At 38.5% G+C, this 19,056-nt stretch overlaps 1 protein-coding gene across 2 annotated transcripts in view; it reads right to left on the reverse strand.

Moving 5' to 3' along the window:
- Positions 1–19,056, reverse strand: part of SPOP (speckle type BTB/POZ protein) — a 67,653-nt gene that overhangs the window by 16,176 nt on the left and 32,421 nt on the right. For both annotated transcript variants that reach the window (XM_030839698.2, XM_030839694.2), the window contains 4 exons: positions 4,244–4,386; positions 3,302–3,423; positions 1,246–1,397; positions 993–1,120 (listed from right to left, as the gene is read on the reverse strand). In XM_030839698.2, coding sequence (XP_030695558.1) covers positions 993–1,120; positions 1,246–1,397; positions 3,302–3,423; positions 4,244–4,321 — 480 coding nt within the window. In that variant the 5' untranslated portion in view covers positions 4,322–4,386. The remainder of the gene's footprint in view (positions 1–992; positions 1,121–1,245; positions 1,398–3,301; positions 3,424–4,243; positions 4,387–19,056) is intronic.

A 19,056-nucleotide genomic window follows, 5' to 3' on the forward strand; every position in this document is an offset into this window, starting at 1 on the left:
AAGGTTCCTAAGAGACACGTTTCCTACTGTGCAGGCGGTGATATGCCTATTATTTGACAGAGCACACTGCTAGTTGGGGAACTTGCCTGCACCTTCCCCATGAAGGCACAGTGGTCATTTTCATAAAGTGGTGTTGCTCAGGAAGCAGCTCCTTGACCATACGATGTACAGGGAATGCCAACATCCCAGCTGACTGGAGGTTTTATTCATTTCTTACACTGTGAGCTTATGAGTATTTATATATGTATTAACAGCATGAAATGACCAATTTGTATATACTCATTAAAGAAACCATTTTTCAACTCACTCTCAGTTTGGGAATTTTACTTCAAGGCTTCTCCTATAAACCTGAAAAAGGCTCTTTAGGTCGTTGGGGAGAGAAGGACTCTCCTAACTGACTACAGATAACTCTCTTAGCTAACTATGAGTTAGAGAGCTTTAACCTTTTTAACCTTCACTCTAGAAAAAATGGTTCTCACCTTCCTATTTCACAATTACCAGCAAGACAAACTGGAGACACTCAACAACCGGTAAGAGTCATTTAGTTCGAAAAGCAGAAAAGGAAAGTGCTCTATCAAACACACGTGGACTTCATACTCAAGGAGGAGCCAGAAAGCTCAAGGAACAAATACGTTTACATATCTAGTTGCTGGTCATTCTCCTCAGCTTAAAGTTAACAGTCCTTCCAAATGCTTTCTGAAAAAATCCACAAGGAAGAAGCCAGAATTCTGACGCAAGCAGCTAAAAAATCACACATACCAAGATAGTGCACAACCTTTGTTTTTAAGAAAGTAACAGGTGGAAAGCTGAGATGCCCAACAACCTTGAAATCACGGCACAGCTTTTCAGTCAGTCACACAAATCGCATTTGTGCAGCACCACTCCACTTGGGGATTTTTCTCACTCACCATCCTTGATACAATACAATTATGTCTACTGATACCCATCAGGTCTGGGAATTGCTACTCTCACAGCAGGGTAAAAGGACTCACCTCACAGAAGAGCGTAAGCTTGTCGTCAGGGAGAAGCCCATTGGCCTCATCCAAGAGAAAATCTCTACGGATGAATTTTTTGAATCCCCAGTCTTTGCCTTGCACAAACCTATATGCCCGTTGACTCTCTGGTGTGAAAAAAAAAAAAAAGTTATATTTAGGATTACTCAAAAAACCGTATCAAACCCACAATTTGTCAATGTATAAAGTTGCCATATGTGAAAATAAAGAGTCGAACAAAGGTAACATTTACCCATAGCTTTGGTTTCTTCTCCCTTGGCATTCAGGATGGAGAATTTGAATTTTGCTCGAACTTCACTCTTTGGACAGCTGACCAGTAATAGGTAAAGTGACAGGTAATCTTTGCTCTCTTCATCTAGCCCTTTTGGGTTTACCCGCAAACACCTACCCAAAACAGAAAAAAAAAATGTCGAAAGCATCCATGTTTGTAGGCTCATGAAAGGACAGGAGGGAACTAGAACATTCAAATCGAGAGGGAGATGTTAAAAAAACAAAACAGACAAACAAAAAAAAACCCAGGCCCCATAGAGGAGATTCTGATTCAGCGAATGACTACTTGGAAATCACTTTTCTAGAGCAACCTGAGGCACCTTTTAAAAAGTAAACAATAAAGGGGCATCCTAGGATCTGACAACACATCCCCTGCATCTCTTCCTCTTTCCTCATAATCTCCCAAATCAGTCTTTATTCCCCTAAAATATTTTAAAATTCAGCCTAGGCTCAATCTATTCTAATCCTCAATCTCAGGAAAAGCAGCCCCTTATTTTGCTGGGATTGCAGTGAAACCAGGAAAAAAAAGTCAGTGAGCCTTTCAATATCACCTTGGGAGAGAAAAAGAATTCTAGAGGAATATGTTAGTAGTAAATAATCTTTTATAGATATTTTATCAATCTGGCAATAATATTCTAAGATTAAAATAAAGGAGGCAGCATGGAGGAAGCACAGACAAAAGTAAACTCCCATTACACAGGGTAGAGTTCTAAGCCAGACTTCTAAACAGAGTTAGAGATGCCAATATGTTACCAATGGATCAAAACAAAATTCAGACAGAATAGGTTCAACTCAGTTAAGTTGTAAATGTCATTAGCTGAACTGCATGTGGTTCAAACACGGCTTCTACCACATATAATACACAGGCCATATGTATCCTTAGGCCTTGCCAGTGTTATAGCACCTCTCTCAAACAGGTGGCCCAATTCAGTGCTTCTCCAGGAAGTGCATATGCCACATAGATCACTACACAATTGTGCTAAAGATGCGGATTTAAATACAATGCCTAAGAATAAGCCTTCTCTCAGCACCTAGTAGTACACTGCTTATGTACATGGCCAAAAAGGACTAAACGAAAGGAGAGTTGTTAAAACTTTTCAGTGGGATATCAGAGGTCAAAAATGGTGGTTCACAGATATGTGTTCTGGTCTTTGTAGAGAGCATATGGTTGTATCCATAACTGCCTGCCCCTCCTAAAGAAAACACATGGTTTGGATAGGACTGACCCCCACTTCCAGATCCTATTCCCCTTGCCACAGGGATCAACTGAGGGAACCTAGATCTAAACCAATCAGTGCATTCTTGGCCACACAGTTCAGAGCAAGTTCAAAGCACTTGTGGGATGGTAGCGGGTGATGCTCATTGCTACCGCCAGTCACCCTTCAACCACAAGGGAAGCTAAGCTTGAAATGTCAAACAGTGTGGAGAGCAGGGCAGAGCAGAGAGCGATGGGGTCCTTAATCTAACCATTGGGCTGGCTGCTGGATCAAATTACCTTCAAAGACATCCTACACCATGGGCATTCCAGGTACATAAGTAAATAAATCTCCTTTGTTGTTTAAAAACAGGCAATCTAAAAGTCAAGAGATATTACATTAAAATCTAGATCTCTTGCTTTTCTTGAAAAATCAGAAAATAGGGCTGGTCAGCCCTTATTCACACATGCCTCTAGTCAGCTGGAGCTGAGAAGCCACCACTTCTTTTAGAAGGACATTCACTAGTTTGCCAAGTGGTCAACACTCACACCACGTATGGACGTTATTTACAACACTGGCTCTCTTTACACATTTACATTACCCTACAGCCATGTGAGTTTGCTGATCCCCTGATATACTCATTGAATTAATTCAACAAATATACAGTGAGCATCTGTTATGTATCAGACACCAGGGAATACATTAAGAACAAAACAAAGTCCCTGCCATCAAGGATCTTCCACTCCAGTCAGTATCCTGTGAAGCCAAGCAAAACAGGCAACTTATAGAAAAATTTGTATAGCTAAATGTAGTCTTCCTCACCATTTCAGTTTATCATTGGCTCCTGATGAAAAGGTTGAACTTTTAATGACTTCACCCATTTCCTCCCGGCAAAAGCTAAAGTTATTGATGGTCCACATGTAGGAGAATTTCACTACTTTGATCTGTTGATAGAAAACCAGGAAGCAATTAAATAGGAAGTGGGCAACCTGAAAACCAGGCTGGAGATCAGATAATTTTCCCCCTCCCTCCCTCTGCATAATCCCATAGGAAGACAGCACTGTTTTTTTTTTTTTTTTTTTGGATTTATCATGGGTAAATATATATTTTTTCCATTTATTGAGAATTCAGAAATGCTGCTCATCTGTGTCCGGAATTCCTGTGCTCGCTTATTCATTCTGTACTGTCACTAGCACAAATCCCAGGTATCAGGGGCCGTCACTTCTCTGCAGACACGGGTCCCTGAAGGACAGCACTGTTTGGCCAGCATGGAGGCTCAGCCTTTTCTGTCTCTCATCTACATTTTAAGAAATCTCACGGTGACCAACTGTTTTCATAACTTTTCTCAGCTTCTGAGAAACACTAGACGGAAAGTGAGAAAAACATGGACAAGGTTGGGAAAGCAGGTGATTAAGCCACACCTAAAATGAACCTCTGCTCAGAGCAGTTGCTTGATGATTTAGATGTTGATACCACTGCCTGGGGTTGCAATCTCAAACCTGGTTTCCCCCTAAATTCCCCAACAGAGGAATACACTTCCATCAAGGTGGATGTAGGCAGCAGATCCAGTTTCAAAGATTCCCCTTTCAAGCTCCCGTGAATGCCTAGGGCATTCAGATTCCCCGTGGAAAACCAAGGCATGGAAAGCTGACAAGTACTTTATCTAACTATTTGGCAGGTATGACCCAGAGAAAGCAGGAAAGCCAACGTAGAAAAGAAATCTGATTCCTTTCGTCCCCCAAAATCCTCCCAAGAAGCACCTACCTGTGTGTAACACCAGCTCTCAGCTACTGGGCCACTCGACATTTCTGCCGGAGGTGGAGGACTTGGAACCCTTGACATCGCCAGTTTGAAGGTTAAACAAGATTTCCAAAGTCAGGGGACAAAGACTTCTGTTCCTCTTCACCCTGGATGATGCAAGAAGCAAGAGAATTTTATTAGATTAATGGTATACTATCCTACTGTTTCCATTTGACCTTCCAGAGACTGGAAACTTTGCCTCCTGCCTGGAATTCTCTACCCTTATCATTCAAATGGCTTCTTAGCATTCAATGTTAACCTCAGAGAAGATCACCTAACCTAAAGCAGTCTCATCACAATGATATCACCCTATTTTAATCTTCTGCACAATACTATTTAATATTATCTTACCAAATGAGTGTACTCAAAGGGTACTTAAAGTACATCCATGAAAAGGCTACCTAAAGAGGAGACAGCATGGTGAACACCACATACAGCTTTACCACTGTACGTGGGCTCCTTCCCTTGAGGGTACAAATACTTCACTCCTAAAGGAAAATTACTTTGTTATCTTTCCAAATACTGTCTCATCTTCTCCTACACTTCAGTGCAAACTTATTATTAAGAATAAATAGTCTTCTGGGCTTCCCTTGTGGCGCAGTGGTTAAGAATCCGCCTGCCAATGCAGGGGACACGGGTTCAAGCCCTGGTCCGGGAAGATCCCACATGCCTCAGAGCAACTAAGCCCATGCACCACAACTACTGAGCCTGCGCTCTAGAGCCCGCAAGCCACAACTACTGAAGCCCGCACGCCACAACTACTGAAGCCCACGCACCTAGAGCCCGTGCTCTGCAACAAGAGAAGCCACCGCAGTGAGAAGCCCACGTGCAGCAACGAAGAGTAGCACCCACTCACCACAACTAGAGAGAGCCCATGTGCAGCAACGAAGACCCAAAACAGCCAAAAATAAATTTTTTAAAAATGAATAGTCTTCTATTTATCAACCCATTGCTGGCTGCTCTCTGTAAGGGCAACATTTATCCCTTTCTTAGATGTTTTCCTTTCTCTGTATCATTAGAGATCTCTCTCCACTTACACTTCACTGGTATCTGATTTTCCAGATTCTTCTTGCTTTCTCTGTTCCTCTGTTCCACAGTATGGAGCTATAGGAACTCTCATACACTGCTGGTGAGACTGTAAATTATTAAGTATATTTAGGGTAGGAATTTGCCATATCTAGTAATGTTTAACCTACTTATACGTTAAGACTTAGTAGTTCTACTTTTAACTATATATGTGCTAAAGTAGTGGTTCTCAAACTTTAGGTGCATCAGGATCACTTGCTAAACAGATTGCTGGGCCCTGCCCCCCAGAGTTTTTGATTCAGAGGTTGGGCCCAAGAATTTCCATTTCTAACAAGTTCCCAGGTGACCCCGATATGCCCTGGAATACTTTGAGAACCACTGTCCTAGAAAAACTGCAGACGGGCACAAGAAGACATAGACAAGGTCGTTCAATGTGGCAGTTTGTCTGTAGACAAACAAACTAAAAATCCATTAGGCGGGAAACAGATAACTAAATTGGGTTATTTCCATACAATGAAAAACTACTTCAGGATTTAGAAGTAATGAACTGCATCTACAGCACCATGGAGATGAGTGAGATCTAACACGACACTAATGAAAAAAAGCAAGTTTTGGAATGTCATGTGCAGTACACTATTTATGCAAATTTAAGATTTATATATTATTTACAGATATATGCATACAGCAGAAGTGAAAAAAATCATTGACAAGCTATGTATCAGATTCCTGATGGGAGAGCAAGGATGAAGAATGAAGCTGGGAAAAGAATGTAAGACATTTCAAGTTGATCTCTCATGTTTGTTTAAAAATTAGGATGACCTGAGGCAAATATGACAAATGTCTTTTAGTTTGGGATGAGAGCTATTTTAGTATATACTACCTTTGTACTGTTCTGCTTTATCTTTAAAATATATTTTATTGGGACTTCCCTGGTGGTCCAGTGGTTCAGATTTCACCTTCCAATGCAGAGGGTGTGGGTTTGATCCTTGGTCAGGGAGCTAAGATACCAACCACATGCCTCTCGGCCAAAAAATCAAAACATAAAACAGAAGCAATACTGTAACAAATTCAATAAAGATTTTAAAAATGATCAAAAATGATAAAAAAAACCCTTAAATACAATAAAATATATTTTATTAATTGTGGGAATAGTGTAAGGATGTACTTACTCCATCATATCATACATTGTCTGGTTTACAATATACAAGGGAGAAATTTCTTTCCTGAACACCTGGTGTGTTTTCAGCTATGGACAGACAATATGAATCTATATCTGATAATGCTGCTCTCTTTGCTTGGCTACTAGGAAGCCCTGAGACAAATCTGACCCATCTCTTGAAACTACAGGCTCATATGCTCATTCTACATGCTATACTCTATATAGGCTCATATGATCCCTCTACTATAGCTTTATTATTATTTTATTTTATTATTTTTTGGCTGCATTGGGTCTCTGTTGCTGCGTGCGGGCTTTCTCCAGTTGTGGCGAGCGGGGGCTACTCTTCGTTGCTGCACGTGGGCTTCTCACTGCGGTGGCTTCTCTTGTTGCAGAGCACGGGCTCTAGTTGGGGGGGGCTTCAGTAGTTGTGGCGTGTGGGCTTCAGTAGCTGTGGCTTGTGGGCTCTAGAGCACAGGCTCAGCAGTTGTGGCACATGCGCTAAGTTGCTCTGAGGCATGTGGGATCTTCCCGGACCAGGGATCGAACCCGTGTCCCCTGCATTGGCAGGCAGATTCTTAACCACTGCACCACCAGGGAAGTCCGAATAGCTTTATTATTGTCTTAACATTGTTATTCACTTTGCTGTAATTCCCTGAACTGATTTATTTTACTGTTTGATATATTAAGTATTTCTGGAAACTGCCTCAAATCCTTCGTAGAAAGAGGTAAAAAAAAAAAATCACTCAACTCACATTCACTGGCCACTTAATAAACATGGAGGAGTAATAAGATATAGTTGCACCCTCACAGAGTAATACCATCAGTATTACCAGAGTCCCCATTGGTTTTAACACTATCCTACATGTGTTTATAGTTAAAACATCCCATGTAATCACACATGAAATTAAGTCTTATATACATGATGTGCTATTTCACTTAAACTAAGCACTGCAATGGAATCTGGGCCTCCCTGGTTTGTGCAATTCAGGAGTCATGATAATATCAAGAAAAGAGACCTGTGATCAAGGTAGACTTGCATTTGATGGAAAACATATTCTCACAAAACTGTTTACTTATCTAGTAGTGAGTAAATGCACCTTAGGCGGTTTTACAAATCCCAGTTACCATTACTGCCAGTAGGAGCCAGAATGAATTTTCAAAATTCCCAATTAAAACTATCTTTTGAGCGGGTTGGAATGAAGATGTGAATTTTACATGTTAGTTAAGAGCATAAAACTTGGCTCTGTAGGTGTGAGGTGCAGGCTCAGCTCTATATTGATAGATCATAAAATACTAATTTGAGTTTATTTTTGAAGTTTAAAAAAATACTTCAAATTTATCTAACAATTAACAAGTTAAGAATTCTCTAAGCCTAAGAAAAAGACAAGTTTAAAAACCAGTTTATTTTAATGGCTTAACTGTTGCTACTGAACCATGGTTCACTATTACAACCAGGAAAAAAATACAACCTTGGTCTTGGCCATTTTTACCTATCTTTTTTGCTTCTCATTTATTCTGTAGAGAAGTCTTTGGTTTCTTTTAAAATATCACCAACCTTTCTTCCAATTTTTAAAAGTGTCCAACCCAGCAGTCAGTAGAACTGGAGAATCGGCTTTAGACTCTGAGGAGGTCTAACCACACAATCTGCTGGGAGGGAAATCGACTAGGACAGCACAAATCTAATTAATTTCACTCACAGCAGGCACCATGGGCAAAGTGTTCATAAGCAAAGTAGCCTCCCTGTACGTGAACTCTTCAGCACTTCATGCCAACTGCCGCAGATGCCCAGCAGAAAAACAATTTTAGGAAATAGGAGGTCTATTTGAGGGTCATGGTTTGAGAACCTTTGTAGGAGACAACTAGCACCAAAATATACTGTTCCTGGCTTCAAACAAGTTAAAACAAGACTGCCCAAGTTCTCTAATGAGAAATTTATTTTCCCAGGCTTAGCAAACTTCCCAGTATGCTGACAACTCAGAGGCTGAACATATCTGTTATACACCACCATTTATTTTCCTGTTCACTCTATTAAATCCTGACAATTTCATGTTGTTTAATATAATACACAAACATGCACAAACTAGATGGCTGGGAACATGGTTTCTTGCCAAAGAATGGTTTGTTAGGGACTTTTTAAAGCCTGTAACTATTTTTTCTCTTGGTTTAAAGCCTGGTACAGTTTCCAAGTAAGGAAAAATCCCAATGTTGTAACTATTTTAAACTTGAGAGACGTTTGCATTTTCCAAAACAGAAGATGCCAAAAAGACTTGACCAAAAAAAAAACAAACAAAAAACAAAAAAACCCCCCCAAAACTATAGAAAGATTTGGGTATATTCATTTTTGAGAAACTTTTGGGACCTCAAAGGAATGTCTGTATTTCTTCTGTTACAGTGTCCTCAATCATATACAGCCCAGGAGGTAATAACTTCTTTCTCATTACCCCAAGGACAGATTATTACAGGTCATACTGACTTCCTCTCTTGCAAGGTTTGAATGACTTCTGAATATTTGTTATGGGTAAACTTTTTGCAGATCAATCTACTCTAACAAAACACTAAATGCACTTTTTTCTTTTTCTTTTCTGTTTATTTTAATTTAGAGACACTTCTTAAAATGAAACCAAGGGCAATCAAGAGAGACTTCAATCAGCAAAGGAAAGACTAGGGTTTATCGTGTCTCATGTCTCATGTCAGGTTCATGTTTCCTAAAATTTACAAGTTAAAGATGACTGCTTTTTTAAAATTGAGATATAACTGACATGTAACATTGTATTTTTTAAAAATTCTTTAACAGAGGGAGTTAGAATTGAGTGAATCTAAAGATCAAGAAGAAAAAAGTCAATAGCCTAACAAAAATGCGTAAAGAACAGCCAATGGTTTACAGACATGTAAGTATCAATGGTTCTTAAATATGTGAAAACATAAATGCAAATTAAACCACACATTAATTCACCCAGTGAATTGGCAAAAATTAAAATGTTTGATAACACTTGCCCAGGATAAGGAGAACATTTCTGATTAGAGTATAAATTGTTATAAACTTCATGAAGGGAAATGCATATCAGAATGAATAAGAAATGCATATACCCTTTGATCCAACAATTCCATGTCTAGAAATTTATCCTACTAATATATTTAATATGATAAATATAAAAGGTTTTTCAATGTGGCACTATGTGTAATCACAAAAACATGGAAATAACCTGAAAATCCATCAATAAGGGATTGATTAAATAAATTATGATACAGACAATGTAATAATAAAGCTATTTAAAAAAGGAATGGGGAAGCTCTTTCTACCTAAAGAGGCAGAAATATTTACGTATGTATGTATGTATGTATGTGTGTGTGTAAGATATCTCTGTCTGTAAAGCTACACAAGACTCTAGAGACACTGGTTACTTCCAAGGAAGGAAACTGGGTACTTGGGTGGGAAGGAGAATTCCCACTGTTCCCATTTGTACTTATTGAATTTTGAACCATGTGAATATATTACCTTTTCAAATAATGAATAAAAATATTTTAAAAGGAATTAGCAGACTTCACAATGAATTCTTCTTGGTTATGAGACGGCTTATAAGTCAGACCCTTATGAGAAACGAGACAGGAATTCTTCAGTGACTTCCACTCCTATCCAAATAAAATCTACCTTTTGTCATGACTGCCAAAGCTTCAGTGTACCTCCCTGACCTCATCTAACACTTACCCTTCTCAATCACCATGCTTTAGTCCCTCAGGCCTTTAATTCTACTTGGCAAACACATCAGCCTCTTTCCTCAGCCTGGAAAGCTCTTTCTTCCCTCAGATCTTTTCACAGCTGGCTCCTTCTTGTCATTTAGGTGTCCTATCAAATGTAATATCCTCAGAGAGGTCATCCCTGACCACCAGACCTGAAGCAGTCCCCACTTCTAGCCTCTTTCATCACATTACCCTATTCAAATTTCTTTTTTAATACCACTATCTGAAATTACCTTGTTTTTATATTTTCACTTGTCTACAGTCTCTCCCACTAGAAGTTAAGCACAATGAGAGAACAGCATCCCCCTGTGCCTAAAATGGTATCATAATAGGCACTCAATAAATATTTGTTCAATGAAATTGCTGTTGACTAACTAGACTACTGTCTTTTGGGATCATATTTTTCCTTAATGAGCTCTAGTTAAAAGATTAAAGTTTGGGAGTTGCTGAATGAGTAACAGCTATAGGAATCCAAGCATACTCTTAAAACAAGAAAATATTTTAAAAAGAAAACTATCAGTTGATCTCCTATTTTGAAGAACTAATTTAATACATTCCAAAACTACATTCTTCTTTGATAAAAAAAAAAAAATCCAAGAAAAGTTGGGAGAAAGAGAAGTGTGCAGGGCTAAATGGGAAGTTCTTGAACCCATAAGACAATAGTAATCTAAGCACATCTTCCAGGATAAGTCGATCCTGAAAGAACCATTACAGCAGCTGTCAGAAACAGAGGACCTCTCAGTTATTTCAAGTTAAATTCTATACAGTAAAATTCCAGTATACTGATAAAAATGAGGCAGATTCTTAGTGTTTATTTAGATTTGATCTATAATTTTCATATCTGACACGGGGTTTGATTCCCTTAAAACTGACATGTAGAGAAACAATAATTAACATTAAATATATACACATGTACACATGTGTACAGATATAAAGAGAGACAGGGAGACATACCTTTAAGACATGTATAGACACATTAAGTTTTTTCTATACCAGGCTAAGATGCAGAACTTATTTTCTACCATAGCCAAATATTTAACTAAGAGTTCAACTGTTCTTGCAACTGTTGTGTATAAGGGAAACTTAGAAGAAACTACTGTATACAAGGAAAACTCAGAAACAAGTATAGTATTACATATGCATGTCAGTACCTTTAAGGTTTTCCCAGTTTACAGATCTCTTAGGCAAGCATAGACTCTGAAATGACTGTGAGGATTAGACATGCTTTTGTACATAAAAAGGCTATTTTTCCTTCTTCTCCTCAATCTAAGTGTTACAAGATAAGAGTTTTATAGAAATACCCCAGCTAGTAAAGTCCATCCAAAGTCAAAATGAAGAGGAACAAGAAGATACATGAAAGAATTTCAAGCCGTGGAAAGCAGAGTAAACAACAGACTGCTCCCACTGGCTCCCAAACCTCATCATGTGCTGCCTGTTCACAGCCTTACTGCCCTTCTCTATAGGTTATAAATAACTACAAAGTGTCCTTGTCCCCAAAGAGACCTCAGCAACCAGCTCAAAGGTTAAAATATGGAATAATTCTCAATATGGATGCAACTTTTCCAGTTAGGAAAAAAAAAATCAAAGAGCAGAAAAATTTATTGCCAATTTTAGTTAAGGGCTAGGGAATCATTCCCTCCCCCTAAAAACTATCCATTATGTAAGAGTTGTTGATATGGACATATTAGCATGATTCCCTACCCCAAAAATACATCCAGGGACAGCACGCTCTGCTCCAAATGCAGAGGTCTGTCCTGGAAAGAGGTAGGTGCCATTCAACAGAATTGTAGGATTGCATCTCCTTAGACCTTAAAAAGACTTACTGAGTTTTTGTTTTGCTTTTTAATTTAGGCACAAATGACTACATCTACATAACAACATAGAAGGAAAAAATTCCTGCCTCCACTTGGACGGAGGGTCCTGCAGCATAAACCATGATGGCTGCAACAGGCACAGGTTTCACAAGGTCTGGGATCTTTCCATCAGGTGATGTGCTGCTGTTGTGAGTTACTAACCCCCTGCTAGGGAAACAAAAAAAACCCTCCTCTAACTGCTTTAAAAAAAAAAAAAAAAAAAGGCAGATAGCGTTCATAGGATTAAGCTTCTCCACACATCACCTTCAAAATGCATCATCTGGGAGATGTCTGAAATAGAATGACATGAATCCAGATCAGCAAACAAACCTGACTATAAAGGGGCTATTTCACTTCAAAGTGGATCTCAGTTCCAAAGGAAAACACCTTTAGAAATGAAATTAGATAGGCAGAGGCAATCAGCAACTCCTCTCTTTTCACAAATTATAATAATGTGTTGATTCCACTGAATGGCTTGGGCAAAAATCTCTGGGGCCACAAAGAGCAAACCTAGGAAAGATGAAGATTTTAACACATCCCACATGTTATCAAAGACTTCTCCTCTAGGTTGAGAAAATTTATTCTAAAACAAGAGCTGGAACAGAATTTTAAAAAAGAAGAAGGAAGAGGAAGAAGAGGGAAAAAACCTTATGGCTAAGAAGACTCTCTTTATTATATAATTATATTCCCAAAGCTGTTTTGAGATATGAGAGACAGTTTTTCACCTTTTCTCTCCCCTCAGCTACAATTATGAAGAACCTTATAAAATCAAATAGTAAACAGATGAATGCCTTGGCCTTAATACAATTTAAGCATGTCTAATTTGCAAGGAATTCAGAAACAAAAGAGTCATTTCATGAAACAAATAGGCAGAGTTTGCATAACCCCACAGGATCCTCTGGCCTTTACAGAAGCCAAATTCAACAAGCAGTTCTCTTTGGCCATCGATGTTTCAGTCAAGCCATTTAAAAATATTTCTTGTTAACACAGTCTGGCTACAGAAAGGGCTCAAGGAAGGCATACCAAAGAATAAATTCTAAACTGGTCTTAAGGTATATAATTTGGAATAACTTCATTAACTTAGAAGCTGAAAAGACCCACCTGCTCCAGAGGATTTGGTCTACTACAAGGGCAACCGATCCTCTTCAGCGTTTACTACTACATACTATCTAGCAGTACAGAATTCAGTGTTCCCTGGAGACTCTTACCTTTATGAGTGACACTCAGACCTCCCCCTACCTATGAAAGAGAGATTGAGGTATATGTATGCTTTACTCTCCTCCTTTAAGTATGGTCTTAAGTAAAGAAATCTGATGATTGTTTACATGGACCCATGTTCCTTACCTAGAAACCACCTGCAAAAAATAAATTCTCCCTTCTTCCAAAGTTATTAAAAAATAAGCCAATTTCTATGTTAATGTTAAGGTTCTAACTAAATTAAATGGGACAAAGGATGAGCAGGAAGTTCTCAGTTCGAAGTGTTCATTCCAAAATTCGTGACGCAAGGAAAAAGTAAAACCACACAGGCAGACAAAACAGGGGAAAGTTAGACAGAATGTCCGTCTTAACACAATTTCCTGGCTCCCAATGATTTTTGTCAGAATTTAAAAGATTAAAATGCAATAACACCTATTTTACCCAATAAAACTGTGTAAAAACATACATAAGCATTTGAGGCAAGAATCTCATGCCACAAAGCAAAACTTTTAAGATGGTAGCCAGAATGGTAGAAACAGCTGTCTAAGTTACCCATAGAGAGATGAGCTCTAAGGTTCATACACAAAGGCAACCTGCTCAGAATCAAACTCCTTTTATATGTAGAGTAAAAGGGAGCCCATGAATTGCTTTAAGGTATCTCCTTTTATAAGCTGGAATTCAAATTTCCCTGAAGATCTTTTCTCAGGAGAAAAATAATCTTACTCTAAAGTCTCCATATCATGTAATATCAAAAAATGTAAATCCAAACATCTTTTCTCCTCTCCATCATTAGTGTAAAGCCTTATCCTGTAGGTACTAGTCACCAAAGAAGATCTGAATAAATAACTATTGTTTACTCCAGGAAAGAATATTTAGAATAAAACCTCTTTTGAAACCATTTATGAAAAATGTTTCTTTAACACTGATTGTAATCCTCATTATTTAAAAAAAAAACTTACATGCTCACCTTACATGACTTCCAACTATGCATACTATCTGCACTGAAATGAAACAGTAGATTGCACTACAAGATGTGCATTTTTTAAAGTCATGATAAATATTTCTATGCATTTCATTCCACTTCTGTCCTCATGATCTTAAACTATATTTAAAATTAAACTATGTGAAAACTCACCAAGTCAGTAGGAAGACTCTAATTTGTCTTGTCTAACAGGAAATCTTCGCTGGAAATAGAGATGATGAATCAGACTTAACAAGATTCTGAATCTCATGCAAGTCTTTACTTACTTAGGCTATTCTGAAAAGGGAAAATCTTACAAAAGCAGGTGATACATTAGCTAGGATTTACTAGTCAAAATTACCATTCTTATATCTCATCACTAGTTCTGAGAGCTCTATTTTCTAGTCATCTCTCAAAAAGATTATACTTAGAAATTAAAGTCAGAAATATTCAAGCTAATTCCTCTAATGAACTGGCCTATGAGTACAGCAAAAATGAAATAAGTGGCTTGCCCTGTGTCAATATTTACAAGATTTACAAGAGGGGAGTGACCACTTTTGCCAGCTACTTCACAAAATGCTAAAAGAATTACTATCAAGTTTCCATGTAAAAAAAACCCTTTATAAAAAGTGCTCTTGGTTGACCAGATGGCTTCACAGGCAAATCCTATCAAATGTTTAGAGAAGAGTTAACACCTATCCTTCTCAAGCTCTTCCAAAATATAGCAGAGGGAAGAACACTCCCAAACTCATTCTACAAGGCCACCATCCCATCACCCTGATACCAAAACCACACAAAGATGTCACACAAAAAAGAAAACTACAGGCCAATATCACTGATGAACACAGATGCAAAAATCCTCAACAAAAGCCTAGCAAACAGAATCCAACAACACATTAAAAGGATCATACACCATGATCAAGTGGGGTTTATCCCAGGAATGCAAGGATTCTTCAGTATATGCAAATCATTCAATGTGATACACCATATAAACAAATCGAAGGATAAAAACCATATGATCAACTCAACAGATGCAGAAAAAGCTTTCGACAAAATTCAACACCGATTTATGATAAAAACTCTCCAGAAAATAGGCATAGAGGGAACCTACCTCAACATGATAAAAGCCGTATATGACAAACCCACAGCCAACATCATTCTCAATGGTGAAAAACTGAAAGCATTTCCTCTAGGATCAGGAACAAGACAAGGTTGCCCACTCTCACCACTATTATTCAACATAGTTTTGGACGTTTTAGCCATGGCAATCAGAGAAGAAAAAGAAATCCAAATCAGAAAAGAAAAATTAGAACTGTCACTGTTTGCAGATGACATGATACTATACACAGAGAATCCTAAAGATGCTACCAGAAAACTAGAAAACTACTAGAGCTAATCAATGAATTTGGTAAAGTAGCAGGATACAAAATTAATGCACAGAAATCTCTTGCATTCCTATACACTAACGACAAAAAATCTGAAAGAGAAATTAAGGAAACACTCCCATTTACCACTGCAACAAAAAGAATAAATTACCTAGGAATAAACCTACCTAGGGAGACAAAAGACCTGTACGCAGAAAACTGTAAGACACTAAAGAAAGAAATTAAAGATGACATAAACAGATGGAGAGATATTCCATGTTCTTGTATTGGAAGAATCAACATTGTGAAAATGACTATACTACTACCTAAAGCAACCTACAGATTTAATTCAATCCCTATCAAATTACCAATGGCATTTTTCACAGAACTAGAACAAAAAAATTTCACAATTTGTATGGAAACACAAAAGACCCCGAATAGCCAGAGCAATCCTGAGAAAGAAAAATGGAGCTGGAGGAATCAGGCTCCTGGACTTCAGACTATACTACAAAGCTACAGTAATCAAGACAATATGGTACTGGCACAAAAACAGAAATATAGATCAGTGGAACAGGATAGAAAGCCCAGAGATAAACCCACACACATATGGTCACCTTGTCTTTGATAAAGGAGGCAAGAATGTACAATGGAGAAAAGACATCCTCTTCAATAAGTGGTGCTGGGAAAACTGGACAGCTACATGTAAAAGAATGAAATTAGAACCACTTCCTAACACCATACACAAAAATAAACTCAAAATGGATTAAAGACCTAAATGTAAGGCCAGACACTATAAAACTCTTAGAGGAAAACATAGGCAGAACACTCTATGACATAAATCACAGCAAGATCCTTTTTGACCCACCTCCTAGAGAAATGGAAATAAAAACAAAAATAAACAAAAAGGACCTAATGAAACTTAAAAGCTTTTGCACAGCAAAGGAAACCATAAACAAGACGAAAAGACAACCCTCGGAATGGGAGAAAGTATTTGCAAACGAAGCAACTGACAAAGGATTAATCTCCAAAATATATAAGCAGCTCATGCAGCTTAATATCAAAATAACAACCCAATCCAAAAATGGGCAGAAGACCTAAATAGACATTTCTCCAAAGAAGATATACAGATTACCAACAAACACATGAAAGGATGCTCAACATCACTAATCGTTAGAGAAATGCAAATGAAAACTACAATGAGGTATCACCTCACACCAGTCAGAATGGCCATCATCAAAAAATCTGCAAACAATAAATGCTGGAGAGGGTGTGGAGAAAAGGGAACCCTCCTGCACTGTTGGTGGGAATGTAAACTGATACAGCCACTATGGAGAACAGTATGGAGGTTCCTTAAAAAACTAAAAATAGAACTGCCATATGACCCAGCAAACCCACTACTGGGCATATACCCTGAGAAAACCATAATTCAAAAAGAGACATGTACCACAATGTTCACTGCAGCACTATTTACAATAGCCAGGACATGGAAGCAACCTAAGTGTCCATCAACAGATGAGTGGATAAAGAAGATGAGGCACATATATACAATGGAATATTACTTAGCCATAAAAAGAAATGAAATTAAGTTATTTGTACTGAGGTGGATGGACCTAGAGTCTGTCATACAGAGTGAAGTCAGAATGAGAAAAACAAATAGCATATGCTAACACATATATACGGAATCTTAAAAAAAAAAATGGTTCTGAAGAACCTAGGGGCAGGACAGGAATCAAGACACGGACGTAGAGAATGGACTTGAGGACACAGGGAGGGGGAAGGGTAAGCTGGGATGAAGTGAGAGAGTAGCACTGATGTATATACACTACCAAATGTAAAATAGATATCTAGTGGGAAGCAGCTGCGTAGCACAGGGAGATCAGCTTGGTGCTCTGTGACCACCTAGAGGGGTGGGATAGGGAGGGTGGGAGGGAGGCTCAAGAGGGAGGGGATATGGGCTACATGTATACATACAGCTGATTCACTTTGTTATACAGCAGAAATTAACACAACATTGTAAAATAATTATACTCCAATAAAGATGTTAAAGAAAAAAAAAAGTGCTCTGGGTAAATTACACTGAAGCAAGATACGTTTAAACAAAGCCATGTATCCTACGGTTTTAATAAACAGCTGCCACACTGAGGTGGCTGTTGAAGACTGGTGAGGCATCTTAGCTAAACACCACCCCCCCACACCTAAATAATCTACCATAGCCTACAAAGTCACTCAAAACAGAAACAGGGATAAGAGCGGTTGCAAGGGTTCTAGGAGTATAACCTAGGCAGGAAATTCTGGTGCTATCTTCCTTTTTGTGGGAAAATGAAGTACTGCATACACTGTAGGTGATTCTTAAAAAACAGCATCTTGGGACCTCCTTGGTGGCTAGTGGTTAAGACACCACGCTCCCAGTGCTGGGGGCACGGGTTCGATCCCTGGCTGGGGAACTAAGATCCCACATGCCACAAGGCGCAGCCAAGGAAATAAAAGAATTAACAATAAAAATTAAATTAAAAAAATTTACTAGCTCCTCTTTGCTGCTTTCATTTCAAAAACAAAAACAGAATCTTTTCCTGAAAATGTAAATGCTATCTTTAACTGGTACACTGGTACAAATAAGTTCCTCTTACTTTGGTTAACCAAGTCTAGTTACTGTCAGTAATGGAATGAGCCCTCACCAAAAGCTGTACTGAACTATTGACTCTAAAACAGGACAAGTCACGATCAGAAGATTTAGAGTAGCAAGAGTCAGGCCGAATTCATTTAACAGATTATTTACTGCACACCAACTGTGTTTAAGGTTTCGGTTTCTCAGTTAATTTGTTTGAATGAACACTTTTAGGCCTAGTGGACTGGCAAAATTTAGAGTCTGACAATACCGATAAGGACTGGGAGGAACAGGAGCACTTTCACACTGCTGGTAGGAAGACATATTAGCACAACCACGTTGAAAAACAGTTTTTTCTTATCTAATAAAACTAAAGATTGGGACTTCCCTGGTGGTACAGTGATTAAGTATCCCCCTGCCAATGCAGGGGACAGGGGTTCGATCCCTGGTCCAGGAAGATCCCACATGCTGAGGAGTAACTAAGCCCGTGTGCCACAACTACTGAGCCCGCACGCCCTAGGGCCTGTGCTGTGCAACAAGAGAGGCCACCACAATGAGAAGCCCACTTGCCGCAACTAGAGAAAGCCTGAGCGCAAGAATGAAGACCCAATGCAGCCAAAAATAAATAAATAAAATTTTTTAAAATGTTAAAAAAAAATTAAAGATCCATTGTTCAGTTTGTTAAAAACTAAACAATTCTACCCCCAAACACAGCCAAGAGAAAGTCCTGCACATGTCCATCAGTGCACATAAATAAGAACATGCACAGCAAAAGTGTTCCTAACAGGCAAAACATCAACAGTAGAATGGATACACAAATTGGGGTATATTCATGACAGGGTTCTACATGGCAATGAAATTACGGTTCTACGTA

This window comes from Globicephala melas, chromosome 20, assembly GCF_963455315.2.
Source record: "Globicephala melas chromosome 20, mGloMel1.2, whole genome shotgun sequence".
NCBI lineage: Eukaryota > Metazoa > Chordata > Mammalia > Artiodactyla > Delphinidae > Globicephala > Globicephala melas.